This window comes from Helicoverpa armigera, chromosome 3 (assembly GCF_030705265.1).
Source record: "Helicoverpa armigera isolate CAAS_96S chromosome 3, ASM3070526v1, whole genome shotgun sequence".
Classification (NCBI taxonomy): domain Eukaryota; kingdom Metazoa; phylum Arthropoda; class Insecta; order Lepidoptera; family Noctuidae; genus Helicoverpa; species Helicoverpa armigera.
Window position 1 is genome coordinate 7,434,010 of NC_087122.1, and position 21,809 is coordinate 7,455,818.

Consider the following 21,809-nt stretch of genomic DNA (forward strand, 5'->3'; position numbering starts at 1 on the left):
ACATACATGTCTTCTAGCTAGATGATGCACATTGCACTTTCTAGGTTTCTTCAATTTATTTTCTTATAAATTATATTGCGAATTTAGAATGATTGATTCAAGCCTTAAAACTGCACATTTAGCAATACCTACTTACTTACCAACTAAAACACTATTTCGATACGTAAACCCGTATCGCGAAATCCAATTGTTACCATTTTGTTATCTCTACTCTTTTATTTTAAACTGGAATTTTGCAAGCAATTTCAACATCAATTGATTTACAATGCAAAGTCAAAGAATGGAATGTTAACTCGATTAGAATGACAAAAATTAACTGTGGTTCGGGTGTCAATTTTGTGCTTATATAATTATTCTCATAAATCCCACTTAAAAGTTCATTCTATTAAAGAAATGGGAGGTTCTTTTTATTAGGGAAAAATATTCGAATATACATAATTTATTTCATGAATATTAAATTGTATCTTCAGAGTTTACCAAGTGATGATGCTCCGAGTGTAATAGTTTAAGGATAACTGCACACTGTAGTGCAAGCTAACCTTAGCGTCGGCCTTAGGGGAGTCAGGAAGCAAATAATTCAACCCTGCAGCTATCGTGTAAACGCTACCCGCTGAGGCGTGAACTAAACGCGCATCGGGGGAAGCTTTTATGCTTCCTTAGTTCCTATGAAAAATCTGTAACATTTTACATAGATACTACTAGTGATAGTGATTTTATTTAACTATGGTCAAAAATCCTGTGTTATTACAAAGTATTTAAGCAGAAGCCACACAAAGTAAATAAATTGTCATTATGTTGATCAGTCATGAAAAATCTATGAAATATTCTTTATGATTATTTATCGTTGATTAATTATGACATCCGTTTTTTCTTATTTTGTGTGCATCAAACAGGAGTTAATAATTGTATTCGCGTATGATCAAATCATTATAAGAAGCAGAACTCTTCAGGGATCTTCTGCGTGTGGAGCGCAAAGCAAAATAATGTAAAGGTTTACTCAGAGAAATTCTAACAAAGCATTCATTAATATTAATACAAAGATAGGAGTCATAGGATATTTAGCAAATACATAGGTCTTAGTAGCCATAGAATACTATCACGTTCACTAATAACAAGTTGAGTGAGTCAGAAATGTTTACCGTTGATAGAATATTAAATTATTGAATCGTTCAAATGAGTCATTCGTTTACATAAACGATATGAGACCGTTGAAACATGACTGGTATTGTGGTCATAAGGTTGCCAATGCAGAGGTTATGTTTATGTTATTATCTTTTGAAGTTAAAGATCATTGATGGAGGTCGTTAAAAACTGTTGCTATTTGAAGATACATATATCATATACATACATACTTCTCTTAAAAACATCTAATTTTGATGACATGCTCTTGCGAATAGGCATAGATACAGGAACATTTTTGAGAATCCGTCTTCAAAAGAAAATGGGTAGGTATGTCTGAATTCAGCAAGGGCTATTCTTTACCTATTTTTTTATCATGAAATAACACTAAAAGTTTTTCTTTTATTTTTTTATAAATACGTACGTACCTGAAATCTGTCGAACTTCGCAGATTTAACATCATTCGTTATGTTTTTTTTCATCTTAGCGTTTATCTCGTCTTGTGACGGGGTCCGCTTTCCGTATCTTCTTCTTCCACTTCGCTCTGTCCTGGACATCTTCCTCCATGTTAAATTACAAAAAAGAAAATGCATAATGGGATTTAGATCATGCCTATAATTATTATAATACAATAACTACAATACAAATAAAATAACACGGTCAAGTTTTTTACCTTAAACGATCCTTTTATTTTAAATTTAATGATATCACATAGCGATGTTTTTTTATTAAATAATCTTTAATAATCAAATTATCTGAAATATTATATTTTGATTAAAAAATTATTAAATTATACATTTTGTGATAGCTTTTAGGCTATATTTTTATTACAAACTTAAATTAGTGTCGTACTTAGGAGTAAATAGAAACATATTAATGAGATTTTATAATAAATATATTATTTTCCTATTTAAATAAAATATTAGTTATAAAATAATACTATTATTTTTGCATTATTATATGAAAACAGCCTAGAATTATAAACTAATTAATAAAAAAAACTTATTTATAAAAACTTATTTATTTTTCATGGATTTGCCTTGTCACTTGACATTAGAACGTCCCATTCAAATGTCATATTATTATGTCATTTTTTTGCAATCAGAAAGGTTGTGTGAATTAAGAATTAAATATATTAATAGATTTGTTCATTATTATTAAAATCACTATCATCATGAATTCAGTTTAACTTTAGCGTTGCCTATAGCAGTGCCACCTCTCTGATCAAAACTAATACCTATCGTAGGTGAGGCTTTCAAGTTTCATACGACATTTTCAAGAGACATAAGCACACTATACTTAGTTGATGTTACCCTATGCATCAAGTAGATGGCGCTGTCGTTTTTCTGTTTAACTCACATAGAGGGCGCTGCGTTTTACTTAAACGAAATAGCTCCGTAGGAAGCGATCCGAGCGAGCTTTTCCCTCCCACGCAAAGCTCAAGCCATTGCCAACAGATCTGGGATCGACAATTTCGGTATACGTAATCCATTGCCTGTTAGGTATGGACTGTGAGTCAGAGAGCTACTGTATACGCATCAGTGTATGTGCTAAAATGTAAATGATAGAGCGGGAATGCAAACCGGTAGTGTCATGGTGAGCTGGAGTTGTGAACGCGGGACCGGCAGGCAGTGGCCGGCGGCAGTAGATTCGTGTTCGCTAACAGTGGCAGGTGGCACGCTGCCGCACACAACCACCAAGTTGCGCTCGCGATATCATCCCTTTTGTATATTACACTTGTGACCCCAGTTTGGTGTAAACTTCATTAACTGATAAGTTTAAGACGAGTTTATGTTACAACATTGTAAAATGTGAACTTAATAAAAGTGTCGTGAAGTGTTCGGAGAATACCGGCTCTGTCAGTCATGTCGTCAAGTACGATTTAAGTGCAAAAATTGTCTTGCTTTTTAACTTACGATGTTCTACAACTCTGTATGTTACTGTTCAGCCTGAACCGTCTACTGGACAACTTTGGACTTAGTTACAAGTAAGCACTTTTTTTTCAACTTTGTTTTCGTTATGTTTATCTTGTACGTACAATGTGTACGTGCAGGTGGTGTATCAGCGTCAACAGTGTGGTTTGTATGGATGGTAGCATGTCAAGTTCATTCTTAGAATTTCACTTGGTTAATAACTTTATGATGCGTGACCATTCTCTTTCGTTTTGAGTTAATTATCGAATTTAACGGGTATTAGATTTAGTGTATCACACGCATTGTTTGGGCGATTGGTATTATGAATGGATAACGTGGTGCTGGACAATTGTTGAGCGGCAGTGTTTTCCATGAAGGCCGGCACAGCGCGAGGCCACGGTTGAGTTGAATGGCCGCCGCCGGTGCCTCGGTCGACGGCGCCGTGCATCCATCGCTGGCCGCACTTACCTCACCTTGGCAATAATCTCATTTTGTTTCGTAGCGGAACTGATTATACAGTAGCCTCATGTACTTTTGGGGCTTATTTACGACAAAGTTTGTACATTACAAACCAGAGGTAACTCAGCGTTAGGGCTCCAAAGACCCATCACAACGATGTAAGCTCTGCAGGTGCTCAAGGTGGACCTTCCTTTTTTCTACTGAAGATGTAAAATATTACAATATAGTCATGCAAAAAGTAGTCGTTGATAAAGCACATAACTTTGTTTTTGCAGATCCTAATGGTATATTGCCTAACACTATTTTTTGTGAGACACCCTAATTTAGTAAACTTGGGGGTAACAAATGTTACATTTGGGTCCCAATGTAACATATTGGTATCTTTGGTTGAAGATGGTCTCTTGGGGGATACCATCTTTCTTTCTCTCTATCTTTGCCTGTCAGTGATAACGAGGTCGATCTCATTTATAGCTTTCGCTTTGAATCATGTCTTTGTGTGCCGTTTTATTAATATGTATGTGATACTCCCATATCAGTAATTTTATTCATTAGAAATATCGTTGAGATAAAAACCACATCGAAAATTTTACGATATCCTATTGCCATTATCATTAGGCACTACAACTATTAAATTGCCGATTATTGGATTGCTAACTTAATAACACTGCCATTACCAGATAGAGATGAGTTGTGGCGAATTTTCAATTAATACTTGGTATATATAGGTAGTATATTAAATGCAATAACATAGATTAACTGAAACATAATGTGCACTATCTAGGTGTTTAATAATTGAATTTCGTCGTATAATTTATAGTACGCAAGTCGGTATTCGGGAGCCATTCGGGCACCTTACGAGAGGGTCAAGAGGGTTCTTGTCCTCGCCAGAGATTTGTAAATCACGGTCCACTCAACGGACCACCCACTTCAAAACCATCGAAAATCGACCCCTCGACTTATACTACTCTTTTGTCCTCTGGTTGTTAAGATATCTCAAGATTACAAATTGTTCTTGTTACTCGAAAGGACCTACTAACCCCGCCATGTATCTATGAGTGCCTTCAGATAAACAAGATAATAAACAGAATAGAGTGATTTCATGCAAATATAAAAGTGCCTGAATAATGTAATTTCTAAGAGTTCCTTTGAGAGCAATATTTTAGAGTTTCCCTGAAACTTGCTTTCCGAGAAAAACGTCTTATATTGGCAGTTTTGCGACAACACTACGCAAGTACCTCCTGGTGAATCCTCCACTTTTATGTATTTTCAAGGAAATGGTACTGAATACTCACGTATATTGAATCAAAGTGTTAAGGATTCATATTATGTGTAGTATTTGAGATAATAATATCAAGTCAAAGCAAAAATTGCTTCTTTAAAAATGAGTAGGATTTAAGTTAGCAGTCTTTAAGTTTCTCTTAAGGGTACCAAATATCTCACCAACCGACTTCAGTAGACTACCGATTCTACTCGTCTACATGTACCAGCATGGTGACGAGAAAAATAATCGAAATAATTTGAATAGATATCAAATGACTAGAGAATTTTCCTTGTAAGTACCTACCTACTGGGATTCTTGTATAGAATTTGAATAGGCAATATAGCTATCGTTTTTGTGTTTTTAGTCCCAATATTCTAATTGTCTTTGCATTTGGAATAAAAAGTAATTGTTTAGATATAGCGCCAAAGCCTCGCAAGGTATGGAAAGTAGATTACCACCACAATTACGTTTTATGTTTTTTCTTGAAACTCCCGCAGTTCCGAAGAGTCGTTTACAACTCAATATGAATACGGCCACGTGTAGTAGATTCGAATAGGTTCTATTTATTGTGAGGGACATTTTGGAATCTGTATGCGCGGGGCTGTATTGGCTGCGGCATGAATATTCGCGAGCATGAGGCGAGTGGCGGCGCGGGCGCGGGGGACGATCTGCCGGAGGACAATGGGACCTTTGTTGCAACAATGCCCATTTCCGATTACTAGATTGAATCGTGTCTGTCAAAGCGTTCCCGTTCCAATAAGCGGCGCCAGAATTAAAGTAATTTAGGTGCGTTATGGTAATCTGTATTCGTACCTAACACTTTGGATCTATTGATAGATTGCAAAATATCCATCTTTCTTTTTGCAAGCATAAAATGAAAATACTAAAACATGCCTTATTTATTAAAACACGAAGGCTTTAAATTCGGTATTAAATCTGTATAATAGGGGTACTGTTGGTTGTTGGTAAAACAACAACACCACCGGAGCGGCTCGAAATAAACGTAAAGTGAAAAAGTTGGATTTTGTTCATGGGGTTGGGGGAGGCCAAATCATTCTGTTGAGTATCAAATAAAAACTTATGAAAGTGAAAGTAATAGTTTTTCGATACATAAAAAACTCTAAAAAACAAACTCGTCCAAAATAAAAAGTTCCTTCTTGTTTGTTAGCAGGGTGGGAAGATATTGTATATTTAAAACTGATCAGATATGGAGTACTGGTACCTAACGGAAGTGCTACTCACACTTGACTCTTTTCTCCGGTGCAGTTCATTGACACAAATAAAAACCAGAATTAAATGTTAAGTCCGCGCCAGAGTTCACAAGTGCTTAGTAGTTTTAATGTTTAGCAAACTGGTGCGCAGCAGTAGGTAAGTTGGTTCCGTACAGTGGAACCCGTCACGAGCTGTTTGCGGTCGGGAACTTCCAATAGGAATCGAACTAATAATATAGCTCCATCGCTACAGCACTCGACTCCAGGGATTCTCAAAGTTTCGTTGTTATTTAATTTAACCTCTCGTTATGCGGGCGGATGAGTAACGCGCAGTCTGCGAAACGACGCCTGGCGTACTCATTGTTGCGGAAATTTAGACGAATTTGCGACGATCGCGTTTCATTAAGGGGCGTTTTAGTGCGAAAGGAGCACCGCTTTTAATTCACAAAGCGAGTGCGGTGCGAACGTAAAACAAAGTTTTAGAGGGGTTCTTCGTTAGTTGCTCACTCATACAAGGTGGAGAAGCGCCGCGCTACGTTGAAACGCACTGAGTATGTTAATCGCGAGCTTGTTTCAACTTCCTTCTTATGTGCCGCCTATGTGAGTTATGAGTTCAAACTTTGCCGACTACCCAAACAACCAGCAACCTCTACAAGGCATACTACTTTACTTGCGCTCAATGTATACCCACATACCACAGGCATGCAATAAATCTTTAACTAACCGATTATTGGCGATTGCTTTTAACTACAGCCTAGATCGATCCAAGAAATAGGCGAAGGCAATCAAATAAACGTTTGTAGGCGTAAACATTCAAACTTACCTTCCATATAGAACAACTTTAACAAGCTCAAATGTGTATAGCGTGAGTGTACGAAGAAGTAAGTGATAAGGTGTAACATAACGTAACTTTATGAGACAGGTGAGGCCACGAGGGCCGTTAATATTATACTTTAGCGGTACCTATCATCTCTCATATTTACGAATCTTTCTGCTGCCAAAAGCTCTTTGCTGGCGCTAAAGCACAGTTTAAATCTGTTATAAATATTTACCGGTGCAGCAAATACAGTAAAGCCGTGAAGCTGGGGGTAAAGGGACTAAGTAAAGTGTTGATTTATAACATACTTACTTAACATTCAGAAGTAAGGAGATCAGATAATTTTCTCGATTCCTTACAGTCTTAAAAGAAATTGCAACACGCTCATAATAATTCTTCAAAGGAGTTTTTATTTATTAAAATTGCAGTGAGCGCTTCTCCCGGGCAGAGAGCAGGCAATGCTTTAAGAATCCTTATGTGATAACTGCAGCTTTTTAATTAACGCTTCTATTATTACGTCACAAAAAATAACGATCTCACAATTTCCTCGTTCATACGGTTTCCGAGCTTGCGGATTGAGGCGCGCAGTTATGAGCGTGCGAATTTTATATGTGTTTAATGCTAATGTACCCGCTCGACGTCACTTGCGAAAAACAAAGTAAACAGGCCAAATGTTTTGTTTTCATGCATTTTTATTTATTTTTATACCAAGCGTTATGGATGAAGTTGTTTGTTTGTTACACGATAAGAGGTTATTTACCTAATAGACCTATTGTTCAAAAATATACCTTTTTTGCCTTGTGTGGTTACAAATGTCAATGCAAACAAAGCAATAAGTAGGTAAATGAATTTCAAAATACATCCCGTCCAATATTTCCAACAGAGCTTTTGTATAGAGCTCCGCTAACAACGTTTCACATGCAAGCTTTATTCGTTTTTGTATCGACAGCCTATATAGTATCCAGATAATTTCGTACAAAACAATTTAAAGACGTTGACCCTTTAATGGTAATCACGGACGAACAAAATAAAACCACAACATCGCTCTTCGGCTTAAGTCGAAAATAATAATGACAGTATAATTAGAGTGGTCTATAATAAACAATGCAACGAACTAGTATTAATTCCCAGGCGAGTCGAAAAATGTTAAACTGTGGGCGGAGCCGGGCAAACCGAGGTGAGCCTTCATATGGGATGCTCTGAGCCGCTCCACTGATTGTTGCTGCGAGCGCCGCGGGCTACCTGCCTTAATTTGAGACTCCAGAAATTACTCATAATAATAAATGTACCTACTAATTTTCAACAGAAAGAAAAAACCTTTCGTTGAAGAGTCTGGGAGTACTTGGAACGTATTACGCTATGAGTCAGGCTTGAATAATGTTAAGCGCCAATCCAACCGTTTGGAGGTCTGCATGATTATTTCGTACCGCGAGAATGTTGTTAACATTTTATTGGATAGGTTTACCTAAGCAAAGTGTACTCACACATGTCCTAGGTCTATGTGTTTGTATAAGTCCCTACTTATACGCTATTCGCAACCCTGTTTTTGGCTTCTTTCCAGCTAACTACTCGGATCCAAGTCATCTGTTAAGTTTATTTCAAGGATATAGTGCTTAATGCATTACATTTTATATTCAGAACTGACTATTGAATAATACTGAGTGGGTGTATAATGGGCTTTTGTGAAGTTCTGTACAACCCACAATATTAACAATATAAAGAAGAAACATGAAGTAAATCTCTGAAAATGACTTCCTTATTTCCCTGAACGGCTAGAGTCAAACTGCAGCGCGCTCTGAAGAAAATCTCACGATAACTTGCCTTATCGATGTAATTTTGCGTGTGTAGGTTTATCGCACCGAAGCGCGAAAAGTGCGGCCGGTGTTGTACAAAGTTTACGACGTCCGTCCGCCGAGATACGGCCTCTGATCAATTTATTCTCTAACGCTTGAATATCAGACGCGAGCGGTACATGCAACTCGCGAGTAATGCGTGCGAGTTATTGCCGTATAAAATTCGAGCTGGGTCATTTGACTTAATAGGAATAGGCATGAGCCCTCTGAATTGTGTAATTTGAGAAAATAATGATGTAGAAGTAATTTGTTTTCCACGTTTCCTACAACCGTTCAATACGTACAAGATATTTCGTTACAAAATAAAGCGTAAACGTGAAACGAGAATTTAATTTTGTATCGGAATAAAAAAATTGTGTAAAATCCGATCGTTTCAATTATTTTGAAACCTCGCCGATGAACAGCGATGTAATTTTGAGAGGTCCTCATTCAATACCTAGGCACTCTACAAACGCATTCCATTGAAATTCATAAAACGTAGGTAGTTTCGGCGTCATTTAGTAGCAGTTGGTACAAAGCCACTCATTCATGCAGCGAATCCGGACGAAATATTCACGTTCCGTTAGTCAAACGAACTACTGGTACCTGTTTAGTACTGATTGATACCGGTGTATTACCGTCTATTCGGCTATTTTACATTAATGTACCATGTTTGTGCTCATTTCAATGTCGTTACGTGCACATAAGGTCGCTATGAAGAACAAAGTTACTTGTAGTTATCTCGCATTTGACGATTTTAAGGATGTTTAATGCAATATTATAGGTACCTGCTTGAGGAATTAAAACGTCAGTTCTATACGGCATGTATTTAACGCGGCGACTAAGTAAAACGAATATAGGTTTTAAAAAATAATAGAGTGGGTACCATTTATAATGGGTTGGCAGCTAAAAAGGAGTATCATAATAAGTAAAAGGTAGCATATTAATATATCAGTTATGAGGTCCGTTTTAATTTAAACTAGCATCAAGTTTTTCTTTTGGTAACTGAATTAATATCTAAGCGAAAACTTAATGATGACAATAAAATAGAAAATAGGCATTCATAAATAATACAAATCAGGTTCTATTTAAAATTGTTTGGATGAAGAATAAATATAAACTAGCTCCTATTATAAATATATTGTGCGACTTTTTAATAGCTTTAAATAAAGTCTAAAATGGCATGAAGAAAAAATTTTTGCGGCTGTTATTTTCAAAATTATGGATGAATAGCATGGAAGTAAGCATGCAACATGCAGCAAGCATGACTTCTGTCACGGCTCCGGCGCTGCGGGGCTCCGGCGGTCCCATGCGAGCTTATCGTCGCAGATGGTTTTCACGCTCACCACCGCAGCTTCGGCTTGCTGGCCGGCAAGCCCGGCCAGCCTCATCTGCGGCGGCGAGCGTTAAAACTACCTGCGCCTCAGCTCGCAGGCCGCCTCGCCCCTCCGCGCCTACGCGGTTTTGAATTGCACTCTAGGGGTAGGGCAGATAAGACTACGTGGAGTCGGTTTTGCAGCGATTCGTTTTCGTCACTAACTTAAATTTTTATACAATGTTTTTTTAATTGAAGGTTATAAATGGCAATATGCTAAATAAAATGAATCCAAATTAAATTCTACCATCTTCATAGTGCGCCAAGTGAGATAATACCACCGCACCTTCCGCCGTTTTCATGAAATTATGATACACAATATTAATAATTAACTCTTATTCCTTTTTATTGTACTCCTTTTAATATTTAGCGCTATCCACAAAGCGAAGCCTGAAACTGGGTTTTTAGTCGGCACGAAATAGTTGGTAACATATTATTTTTGCCACCCAACTAACATTATTAGTCGCCAAGTCATTATAAATAGCTCCTCACCTAATATTTCAATTGACTGGTATAGTTTATTTGCTACCCAAACGCAGCTGCTAGTTTTTAGTTTTTATAACACCCTTAATTTTGAACCTTACATATTATAATAGTCGCGAAAATATTTAATCGCTGCCAAGTTATTTTATTTGTTGCCAACATTTGTCGACTTTTAAGTTATTAGTCACCAGGAATATAATAAGCCGTTCTATACTCGCATAAGTCTGTTGGGTTTAACAGCTCTTTTTAACCTTATAAAGGGCGTACAAAGTACCTTTTTCATATTTAAATACTTACTTCCAAAAAGGTTGCTTTAATAATGGAGACGTTCATGATAGATATATACGTATCTAAGTAGAAAGGTAAAGTAAATCTTTATAACAGCATGAGTTGCATATTTATATTAAACCCCTTACCCTACTTTTTACTCTTTGATATCTAGTTTTCTATCACGTGCACTGTGTTTATATGTACTTACGCAAGCATAGATTTCTCAGGCATGTGATTATTTCACAAATGTCGAAAATTAATGGCTTGTCATCGGTGAAAGCAGTTGTTTGACGCAAACATGCACTCAGATACCAGACGAAAATATTTTACTTCTTCGATCATTTCAGAACTGTCACTTATCTCTTAGTATACTTCATAGATAGAAGATTTACCATAGAACGGTACATATTCCTAAATTAAATAATCAGCTACTTACACTTTAAAATATATACAAATTCAATGCTAACTTGGCTTCTAATTTTAATAACATTATTCCTGTAAATCTCCCAGGTTTGGGAAACTTTCTGAGCTAGTGGTTTCATACTCATCTAATGGGTTATTAATTAATTGACACTATTATTTCATTTGTTTGCCTTCATTATCAATACTGAGTCATTTTGTTTAGGCCATAAAGTCATATAAAGGTACGCGCAGACAATAACATAAGTTCTGACAATCAAAGTCCATGTGGTGCCCTTTTAAGCGCATGTAATTAAACCTGCTTGTACGTACACATAAGGGCCTGTACAATTAGAAGTGTGGAATAGATAACGAGTATTTACTATTATAAAGCAGTTGAGATAGTGTCGGGCAGCAGGCGTCAGCCGCGTCACGCGTCGCCATCAGTATGCGCGCGGCGAGTGCGTGTCGGCATGCGACGCCGTCCGCTCGCACACACGCTGTTTATATCACCAATAACTAAGAAACATTTCGATACTCACATATTCTCTACCACACACTTACAGTGTTATTCAGATTTACCATTTAAACAAAACTAGGCATAAACACCAGCCAACGAAGACCATGTTAACCTAACGTTCAGTTACGATAACAGCCTTACTTTACAACTCAAAAGGATTTAAATACTAGCATTACATAAACCCGCAGTGCCACTAACGACTTCATAATTGCCTCGCCTGTCGTTTGTCCTCTCCGCGGAATGAAAAGCTACGTGATACTTACAAAAAACGCGCCCTTTGAAGTCCTTTAGATTATATTTATTTCCGTAATCACAGGAATTACAGAAATAAAATCGTTCTAAAAAATAGAAAACATAACGCCGGGAGGAATTTCTTAGAATAAATAAATTCTCTCTTCCTTTGTCTCATAAATCCTTTGTCTCTGCCTTATAAATTCTGTTTCTTATAAATCGCTTGTTATGCGTAACAACAAGGCATACTTCTAAACAGACCGCGTGTTTTACTGTAAATGTTAAAAAGTGTACACGAAGAGTCTTTGTAAAGAACTGTTAAATCTCGTTACCGCGATGCACATGGGAAATATTATACGTGAGAACGTGATTATTGTGTAGACTGTGGAGACATTACCGCGGCGCGAGAACATTGCCGGGGACTCGTGTTATTTAGATATCTAGCGTTCGTCGATTCTATCGGAGTATCTCGTGTGTATCTTCTCAAGAAAACAAAGGAAAAATCGCAAATATCGAGTGCAACCGCGATAGAGCGGGGTGCACACCGGGTGCCGGGTCGCCGCGCGCAGCCACGATGTCAATCGCGACTCCTCTTTTTACTTCCTGCTCAGTCAGACAATGGCGGGAAAATGTTTTGTACGTGCGGGGACGTGGCGCGGGGTGTGGGGTCAATAGCGGGAGCACTAATCTCTGTCGGGATCGTTCGGATTAATGGCTCGTATTGCCGTGTCTGTTGTTTGTTTCCACAATTCTTGGTCCCTCTTTCTTCTAGTTGTTACTAGTTTCTTCGTAACTTACAAGCGTTAGAGTGAATTAACTTTTGCAACATAACTCACTAGGTATATTTTCCTTTCTCACTACATCTTGAGTACATTGAAGAGGTCTAAACAATAAACATAAGTACCTACTTAATTCAAGACATTCCATTAATCCACTTCTATTTTCAATTCATTACAATCTACTCAAAATGCAGGATGTTTAAAAAATCAACGTACCGCCACATAACTGACCTACGCAAGAATAAATAATTTCAGGGTTTAATTGTTTTGCCAAATTAATTACATTAAACTGACATATTTCAACCTTTATAGCCAACAGAAATACTTTCACCGTTTAATTCAATGGGTCTACAATCACGGCCGCTAAGAGATTGGGTACTTAATTTACGATGTTCCCGGGAAAGTTACTACGGCATTGAAAAACAATGAAAATGAAAAGCCATCGAGCGGGTCCAAGCGCACTTGACCGACTTGGAAAGAGCGCAACGCGAGAACCGAGAATTTATCCTGCGGCAACCTGAATTTTATTTAACAAAAGTAGGAAAAACCACAAGTTATTTCAATTCGTACAGCTTTGTTTACTGAGTTAGGCTTATGTTATGTTCATAACAATACACTACAACTTGTACTCATTAAACTTTATGAAATTCAATCACGATTACACATAACTCTAAATATGAATACAACAGTGTTTAATGAAGTTAATTACTCACGCTCGAATACGGAGATATAATAAAGGCAAAATGCAATAGCTCTGACAGTGCTGAAACTCCCTAATTTGCTTCCCAACAGTTGGCAGCTAATGAACGTAGGTAAAATCCTCCTATACACAGTGTATACCCGAAAACTGATTTTTTCTTTTGTGTACGTTAAAAATCCAGTCGAATCAAATCCGCCTATTAGGGAGGGCGCTGCTACTAATTAAAATAAAATTGTTAAAACACAGAAGCGGGTGCGCGCTCTCCCCACACCAGACTAACTTTTAACGAGGATATATTTGGTTTCGACCAACCCTTTGGTGATTTTACTATTGAGTCTGACTGCAAATAACTCCTTAATTGACTTCAAACAACTTCTGGCTTTGTGGATAGAATACCGAGGTTACTCTACCTCTTGTGTTAGAATTTGTGGCCTACCTGCGTATCGTTGGAGAAACAATGCTTGTAGTTTGTACAATATCATGTATTCGGATTGGAAAATCATTTTATAGGTTTTAAGTAACATTTACTTTTCTTTTGTTGAATAGAAATATGTTTGTATTATGATTATGATTATTATAGGCATATGTTTAGTTTACAGCAGCATCACGATCTACGGTAATGTTAATTATAGTATGTAAAGTCCCGTCATTGGTTGCAGAAGTCGCGTAGCGGCCTTGCCGGGCCGGGCGCGGCAGCGGCGCCGGCATGATGGACTGCCTGTGCCCCGCGCCGCGCACGCTCGCCTGTCGCGTGGTGCTGCTCGACGAGAGAGAGCTGCTGCACGAGATACAGGTACCACAACAACTCCCAACTATAAATATAACATAAGTGGGAAACAAAAAAGACATTGAGAGAATCGTTGTTTTGTTTATACGAACAATATTTACCATTAATACTCGGAGCCTTGTTTACCACAGTCCACAATGTTTTTGTTTCCATCCCAAGTGATAATAAGATGCTTATAGCGGAAAGAGACGAGGGAGGTTTTAGTCTCACCATAACCGCGACGGGCTCCGATACTCCGGGTCCCAACGGGCGCCGATAGTATTTTTCAATTTTCCCTTATACATGAAACAACGCGTGGATTTTTCTCCATTTCTCAACCCGCACTCGTGAAATGCAGCTATTCCGAGACGAATTATTTGAAGTACACCCAGGGGCTCAAGGAAGGTCTTTTATATGCGAAGCTCGGGTCCAAGGTGCGGGCGATGAATTCACTGAATCGTACGTCGGCTCTATGAATATTAAATTCTATTTGACTCGCATTGTCGCCGCGTGGTGAATGTGAGAGTGGCTCGCGAGCGAGGACCCGACCACGCCTGCTTCTGGCCCTATCAACGTGTCTCTAATGTTTACCTTCATCACTATTACTATCTGAAACAGTCTGAAACCAACCTCGATTAACCTATCTCTAATTCCGATATACCTCCCCAGAATTACCTAAAATGGTTTACTTGAAAACTCATCTGTTAAAGTTGGAAGCGCACAATATGAAGGCTGTCGCTAAACCCTCTCATTTTGAGATAATACTCATATAAGTCTCCATCGTAACCGTAAACAACCGAGGAATTTATACCACAAATGCTTTTGTTCATTCTGTATGAAGACCCTAACTTGTTCGTCAAACAAATTCTCAAGATATATTGGGCTAAAATCATCCAATTTGGGTAAAGTGGAACCGACAAGAGTTCGACGTTTCTCGCTAAATTGTATGGATATTTTAGATAAATCACCGTCCTTCCCTAAGTTTTCCCTATCTACAAAGGAACATTTGTCTCCTAACGGATCTAGTGAGGACTTTTTCTTGCAAGAGATGAAAATAATATCCAGATTTATGGCAGCAATGGTTGAGATTGGATTTCCGACACAAAAAGATTTTATTCTAGTGAATTGTATTGAACTCATAAATCCAACCATTTCACTGGTTCGGAACTGACCAGTCATTGAGATTCGACGACCAAACGAGAGTTATCTTTTCCAGCTTGAAATGTCGAAGCATCCGTCCGTAGCCCATAATTGGTTAGACTCATACTTAAGTTTATTATAGAAAATTACAGGTAAACGAGTCGATTGGATGATCTCATCGCAACGTTACATTTGAAACCTGAAATAAACCGCAATTTTATGAATGTGTTTTCCACTTGAGAAATATTTATGGAACAAAACTGTTCTTCCGCTATGCGTGTGGGAATACTATATTTTTTATTTCTATGCATATAGCCGAAGAAGTCTTGGTGGAAAATGATAATATACTTTAAAGCCTGAGCTGCTGCTTACTTTTTGTCGCGTAAAGAATATTGAGTGTTACATTGCTAAAAGCAACAAGCTTTTCTTTTGTCAAGACAATTGAATGGCGAGCGAGGCGGGCGTTTTATTTGGCTCAGATAGTAAAGGGGAAGGCAAGGAATTGCACAGCAATTTATGAAGCGGGCCTAGTGTCGGCGGCAAGTGGTGCGGGCTTCGACGTGTATTGTCGCGCCGGCAAATTGACTCGACGGCATTTCACGGTCTACTGCGCTGATGCACCTCGTTCCTAGTTCTGCTTTATTGATGACGTCTTCATTGCCGTGTCCCTTCGCAATCAGCTGCACAATGGACCAAACAATTACCTGTCCATTCGTCGCACGCGTGTTCATTAACGTATTTTCTGCCTGTTTTGGTTTCGTATAACTGATGGCAGTCAGTTCGATCATTGCCATATCATCAAATATTTAGTAAGAAAGTAGGTAGTATGTTGGATTTAGACATATTAAATAATTACCGTTCCATTAGAAACTCTCTTGAATATTATTAATCCAGATATAAATGATCGAAGAAAAGACTTCAACGACTTTCTTTTTTGCAAGTCAACCAACCAATTTGCATAACGAAAACATGACAAAATAAGCCGAGAATAATGCATCAAAGTTTTCTAATAAGTTGACATATTGACCAAAATATGTTTAGCTAGCTCTGTTACCAGAAGGTATCAGACATATACCAGAATTCGGTAAAGCGATGGTCATTAAAAACTATTTATAGTCGGCCAAAACAAAAACAGTGCGACTACGCAGGTTTATTAAAACGAAGTGAAAAGTAAATTGAAGTATATGGCTTGGTGGGCCAGCGTTGAGGCCCGCCGAGGCCCGCGGCGGCATCGCGTGCACGTCGCTCACTACATCCACACAGTGCTGCCAGATTTTCAAATCGTTTGTTATTTTTCGAGCTTCACGTACGCTGGGAGCAAACGCGCTCTGTTATTAAATCATTTATTATTCAGCCCAACGAACTGTTTCGCAATTTTCCCACAAGCCGGCGGAGGATCCTGTAGCCAAATGTACACTTATAGTGATATGTTGGTTCAAACGCACGTAGCTCTCTTAATTGCGACTTATTTTGCCAGTTGGATTTTGAGTCATTATTTTAATCGTACTTAAGTAGGTGTTTTTGAAATGTTTGTGAATGTTTTTAACTTTTAATGAATCTACTTAAAAGCTGCGATGGGTACCTTTTATATGAGCTTATGTTTTGAATATTCGATATTGGTCTTGTGTTTATTTACGTGAAAATAATTTTAACTAATGTTGATTGAATATTATTACGCACGGAACAATCATTATTCACATCGTCATTGTTAGATGAACGCTGTATGTACACAGTAAATAGTCAAATCACATGTTTGTTTGTTAGCGACTAGACAATAGCGAATATGTAGCGTTCGGATGCATTAAATTTACTGTGTTACTAAGTGTATAGATACTTTAAAGTTAATTAAAAAAAACATTTGTATTGTTTTTATAACTTACTGAAAGCTTAACATTCTTTTGACCAATAATGACATAAACAAAATCTCAGACTTCAGAATAGGTACCTCATGAGCAGCCAATTCACGCAATATCCCACTGCTGGGAATATTTCCCGAAATTATTAAAAAAAAGCTCCAAAAATCAAACTGAGAAAGCAATTTAAATGACTTTTACATGTTGAGTTGTTTGGGAAAAATGTAAACTAGCACCTTGGGGTGTGTTTACGACGTCACGCGAAGCGATGCGCGCACGCAATCTCAGCGAGACGGTGCGCGTGAGAGCCTTCCTCACGAACCTGTTCATTATGTTAGCAGGACGCAGAACCCGACTACCGGTGTTACCGGCCCAAGCCCATCGCGTGCGCATTAGCCTAATTGTTCAAACCTGAGCATCAAGAAATGCTAAACAGAGATAGTGCGACTGCATTATTGCTCGTGATAGCATTTGATTTCTAACAGTACGCCTTTATACTACCGGTCGATTGCTATCTGGTTTCTTAGAAGCTATGCATATCCGCTGCATCGATTGATTCATTTACATTGCAAATTACTCATTTGTGGAACAATTATTGAGATCGACTGGTTCACTGCTAAATTGGATAGATAAAAATACTCCTTTAAAAATAACGCAGTTCTTGAGTTTGATAAAAGTTGCTTTTAAAATAAAGTATCCTCTAAGCTAAGCAAAATTAAATTGCAAGAAGGCAAGAATTTCTTAAAAGGCATTCCTCTGCCGATGAACGAATAATGAGAGCTTATTTTCGCCAAATTAAATTAGGCTGGCTAATAAATTCAGGTAACTACGCTATTATGCCAAATTCAAATGGGTATTCTGCATGAAACTATTGGTCTTGACCTTAAAAAAATGTTTCTAATTAAATTAATGTGGCATAGTTTATAGGTGCTTGGTATAAACCTAGATATAACTGTTGATTAAGATTCCTTAAGCACGGAACGAGAATATTGAATTTGAAATGCGACGGTGATTTATTGATCAGACAGATATTAGAGAAAGTAGTTGAAATACGATATGAAGCTGCCGTTAACAATTAATATTTGAATATATTATATAGTCATCAAGGCTAATGTTTGGATAAAACTTGTTATTTTTTTAGTTGATAAGAGATTATGCTCAAAATAAATAAAACACATTCTACAGCTGCTTTCGCAAACCCACAAGACGCTTCGCATAGAATTCAAGAATAATTAGACTTATTTCTTTAGTCACTTTTTTGGTACACATAGTCTGAGCCTGAGAAAGGACTTTCTACTTAGTTGCGGGAAGTGGTTCTCCTAGGACGTGGGTCCAACAAGTATTATAATAATTGACTTCAATTCCGAAGTTTCTTTAAGCTGTGTTTACAAGTACGACTGTAGAACTTATAAAAACAGAATATAGTTTTGTGGTTACCCTCCGAGTTGTGGTTTGTATTGATCGAGCTCAAACGATTTTCTACTAGGTTAGTTTCCGGCGGTTTGTGATCAGATACCTATTATGGCTACTTATATAATATTACCGATCTCAAAACAAAACAAACTACTTATTGTTCGGTTTGACGTAAACTTTCGGGTTAGGGGAATAGGACAGTGTTTCTTACTGAGAAATTCTCAAAGACATTACTTTAGTGACTTGAGTACGTACCTAAACCTAACAAACAGACATAGTTGTAAAATTATATGGTGTAATGTGTAAGAAAATTCGTTTTCAAAATATTCTGGAACATAGGTCAACCGTCCGTTAAAATTTTTCGTAACTACAATAATAATATTTACAAGATAAGTAATGGTTAAATTAAGAAAACTTACATGTGTACTTATTTCAGGATAACAATACTGGGCAAGCTCTGCTAGACGTGGTGTTTCGTCACCTCGACCTTCTGGAGACGGCTTATTTCGGCTTGCGCTATGTCGATCAAGATAACCAAACGGTACGTAATCCTTATTACATACTAATACATTATTCCTCTTACAAATAAAATAAATGAAAAAGTACCTAAATATGTGTAACGCATACATTTAACAAAATTGACATGTGTTGGAAGTCAGATCATGGAAGTATCACCGGGTGAATCTGTGGATAGGATCGAATCCTATATCTAAGAAAATAAATATATGTTCCCACTAACAAAGAGCCATTGAAATATGTACCCATATCATTATTTATGCGGATACCTTCCGGGAAACAAATAAGCTTTAAAAGCTCTTTGATAGAATATTACTTAGAAAAATGTTCTCAAACAACAACAAACAAAGGTAGGTTCGGTTTTAAAAACTTATGGCTGTTCAAAGCATAGCCATTTTGCTAAGATGACGTAGCAAAATTGGATTACGAGATTATATCCCATCTGCGAGGTATTTTTGCTTGTATTTGCGTCCGGATTTGAAACGTGTGAGACGGGTTTAAAGTTATAAAATGTATTTTAAAATATATGAAAAAGATATTCAACCAGTGTGATATTATTTTTTGGCCGATAAGAAACTAGAAGGTATTCTATTATTTTAGAAATAGCTGTTGTATACCACAGACACAAATCAAAGTTTAGGAAATAACACTGTCCATATTACAGTAAATGACTTCCTACACTTTATTTACAGCCGGTATAACAGATAAGAAACTCCAATACATTCCATAATACATCTTTCACTACATCATTGAGGAAATCCATTACCCATAAGATGCGTATAAGTATGATTTATATGTTACGTTTGTGCAGCACTGGCTGGATGCGGGCAAGCGTCTGCGCCGACAACTGCGCGGTTCCGACCCTCACACTTTCTACTTCGGAGTGAAATTCTACGCAGCAGACCCATGCAAACTTCTGGAAGAGATCACCCGGTGAGTACGGAATGTGTGACTCATCTATTGTTGAACAGCCGGCAACAACGTTGTTGGCTTCAGCGCAAAACAATCGCGGTCAGGTCATTGTTTGTCAATATAGGCAACATGCACGAGCACATTATTGCATGAATAGCGAAATTTTGTTTCAATGTTAGCAATATGTTTAATGGAAAATACATTTCAAAATTGTTTTATTACATTTAATATTAAAATCATTTCTATGTATTAGCTTCCTGCGTTTATTGCTTTAGGTTCTTATTTGCCGAAGTGATTTGTTAGTCTCTACTAATTAATAAATTAGCTGCTCAATAAATATGTTGACAGTATCTCGAGAGAATATCAACAAAACATGTTTTACTGACTACCATAATTATACATGTTTTGAAATACTCGTATATCATTATAAGTCGAATGCTACCTCATTTAAAACTTTATAAAGCTTGTTAATACTTCGTCAATAACATGGATTTTATTATCAGCCTTCCGCTGTTTCTGAAACTCACATGTTCAAGTTTTAATAAGAACATTTATGATTTAGGAAACTGTTCACCTGCATCCAAATCAGACGAACTGTCATAAACATAAGCTTATGTAACTTCACATATGTTGCTTTACAAACAAAATCTGTTATTATAATGAGTTCCAGCAAAACCGCTAACTGCATGTGAAAATCAAATTAATGGTTGAACATTAACAAATTATACAGAGCGATATTTATTAATGTGGTTTTCCATCAAAGCGTTGAGTGCGGTGTGTGTATAACTCGCACGTGTCCCGACACGTAGGCACTAATGTAAGTAACGCTTTCACAACATCATTCATATTATAGCACATTAATACACGAGCGCGAGGGATGAAATAGGAAGTGATAATAAAACACATCTGTGTTCTTAACGTGCGTTCGTGTCAGCGATTCAGTGTCGACACCGCGCCTCGGCACCACGCCACTAAGCCACACATTTTTGTCCACCGACGCTTTCTGTCACCACCACGCTAGCTATAAAATGACACAGATATATCCTTTTTAATATTCAATGAAGCATAAGACGTAAATGACGACACGGACTTATTTATAGACAAATGCTTTACAAATAACATGGCTGTGCTCACTGGTGTGCTTCGTATATAAGTACCTCATTTTGTAGTGTTTTTGTCTCTGTGACCCCGTATAAAAAAGTTTATACATTATTAAGAACATAGAGCTACGAGAGTGGCCCATTATTCCCACATATAACAAGATAAAGCGGAGAGATAGAGGGACATAATTAGTGTAACGTTGCAAGGACAGTAAGAGTTTTATGGTGGTAAATAAGTACATTTGTGTCGTGGGTGGGACCCAACTAACTAATGATGTTAACCGTAATAATAACAACATGGCTCGGTCATGTACGCTATTGTGGTAAGAGTAACATAACTGAACACATTGCCGTTAAAACATAAGCCTTAAAAATTCGCATCTACTTTTAAGTGCATAGAATTGAATTACTTATGCTCTACTTTAAACTATTAAATTTTTATAATCATAAAAGAGAGTGAAGTGTAGTAAGAGCACAAAAGAAGGTGTAGCGCTCTCGCAATAAACGCGGTGCACTCGTAAACTGACGTCGCACTGATGAAATGAATGGGGCCAGGCGGTGCAGTGCGCGCTACTCGCTCTACTGTCAATGGTGAAACATCAACACAGGAATTTCATTTCATGGACAGTTTTAATTGGACACCTTTTATAAAATAGGCCCCTCCGAGTAATATTCACCATTCACTAAAACAAGAGTTCGCTAATTTTTTCTATAGGGCTACAATTTAAATTTTGCCTAAA

The 21,809-nt window shown here is 37.4% G+C and overlaps 1 protein-coding gene across 1 annotated transcript in view; it reads left to right on the forward strand.

Moving 5' to 3' along the window:
• Positions 1–2,748: 2,748 nt before the first annotated feature.
• Positions 2,749–21,809, forward strand: part of LOC110375158 (band 4.1-like protein 4) — a 36,574-nt gene continuing 17,513 nt past the window's right edge. Inside the window, 4 exon segments of the mRNA XM_021333172.3 lie at positions 2,749–3,106; positions 14,029–14,162; positions 18,978–19,082; positions 19,869–19,990. Coding sequence (XP_021188847.3) covers positions 14,076–14,162; positions 18,978–19,082; positions 19,869–19,990 — 314 coding nt within the window. The 5' untranslated portion in view covers positions 2,749–3,106; positions 14,029–14,075.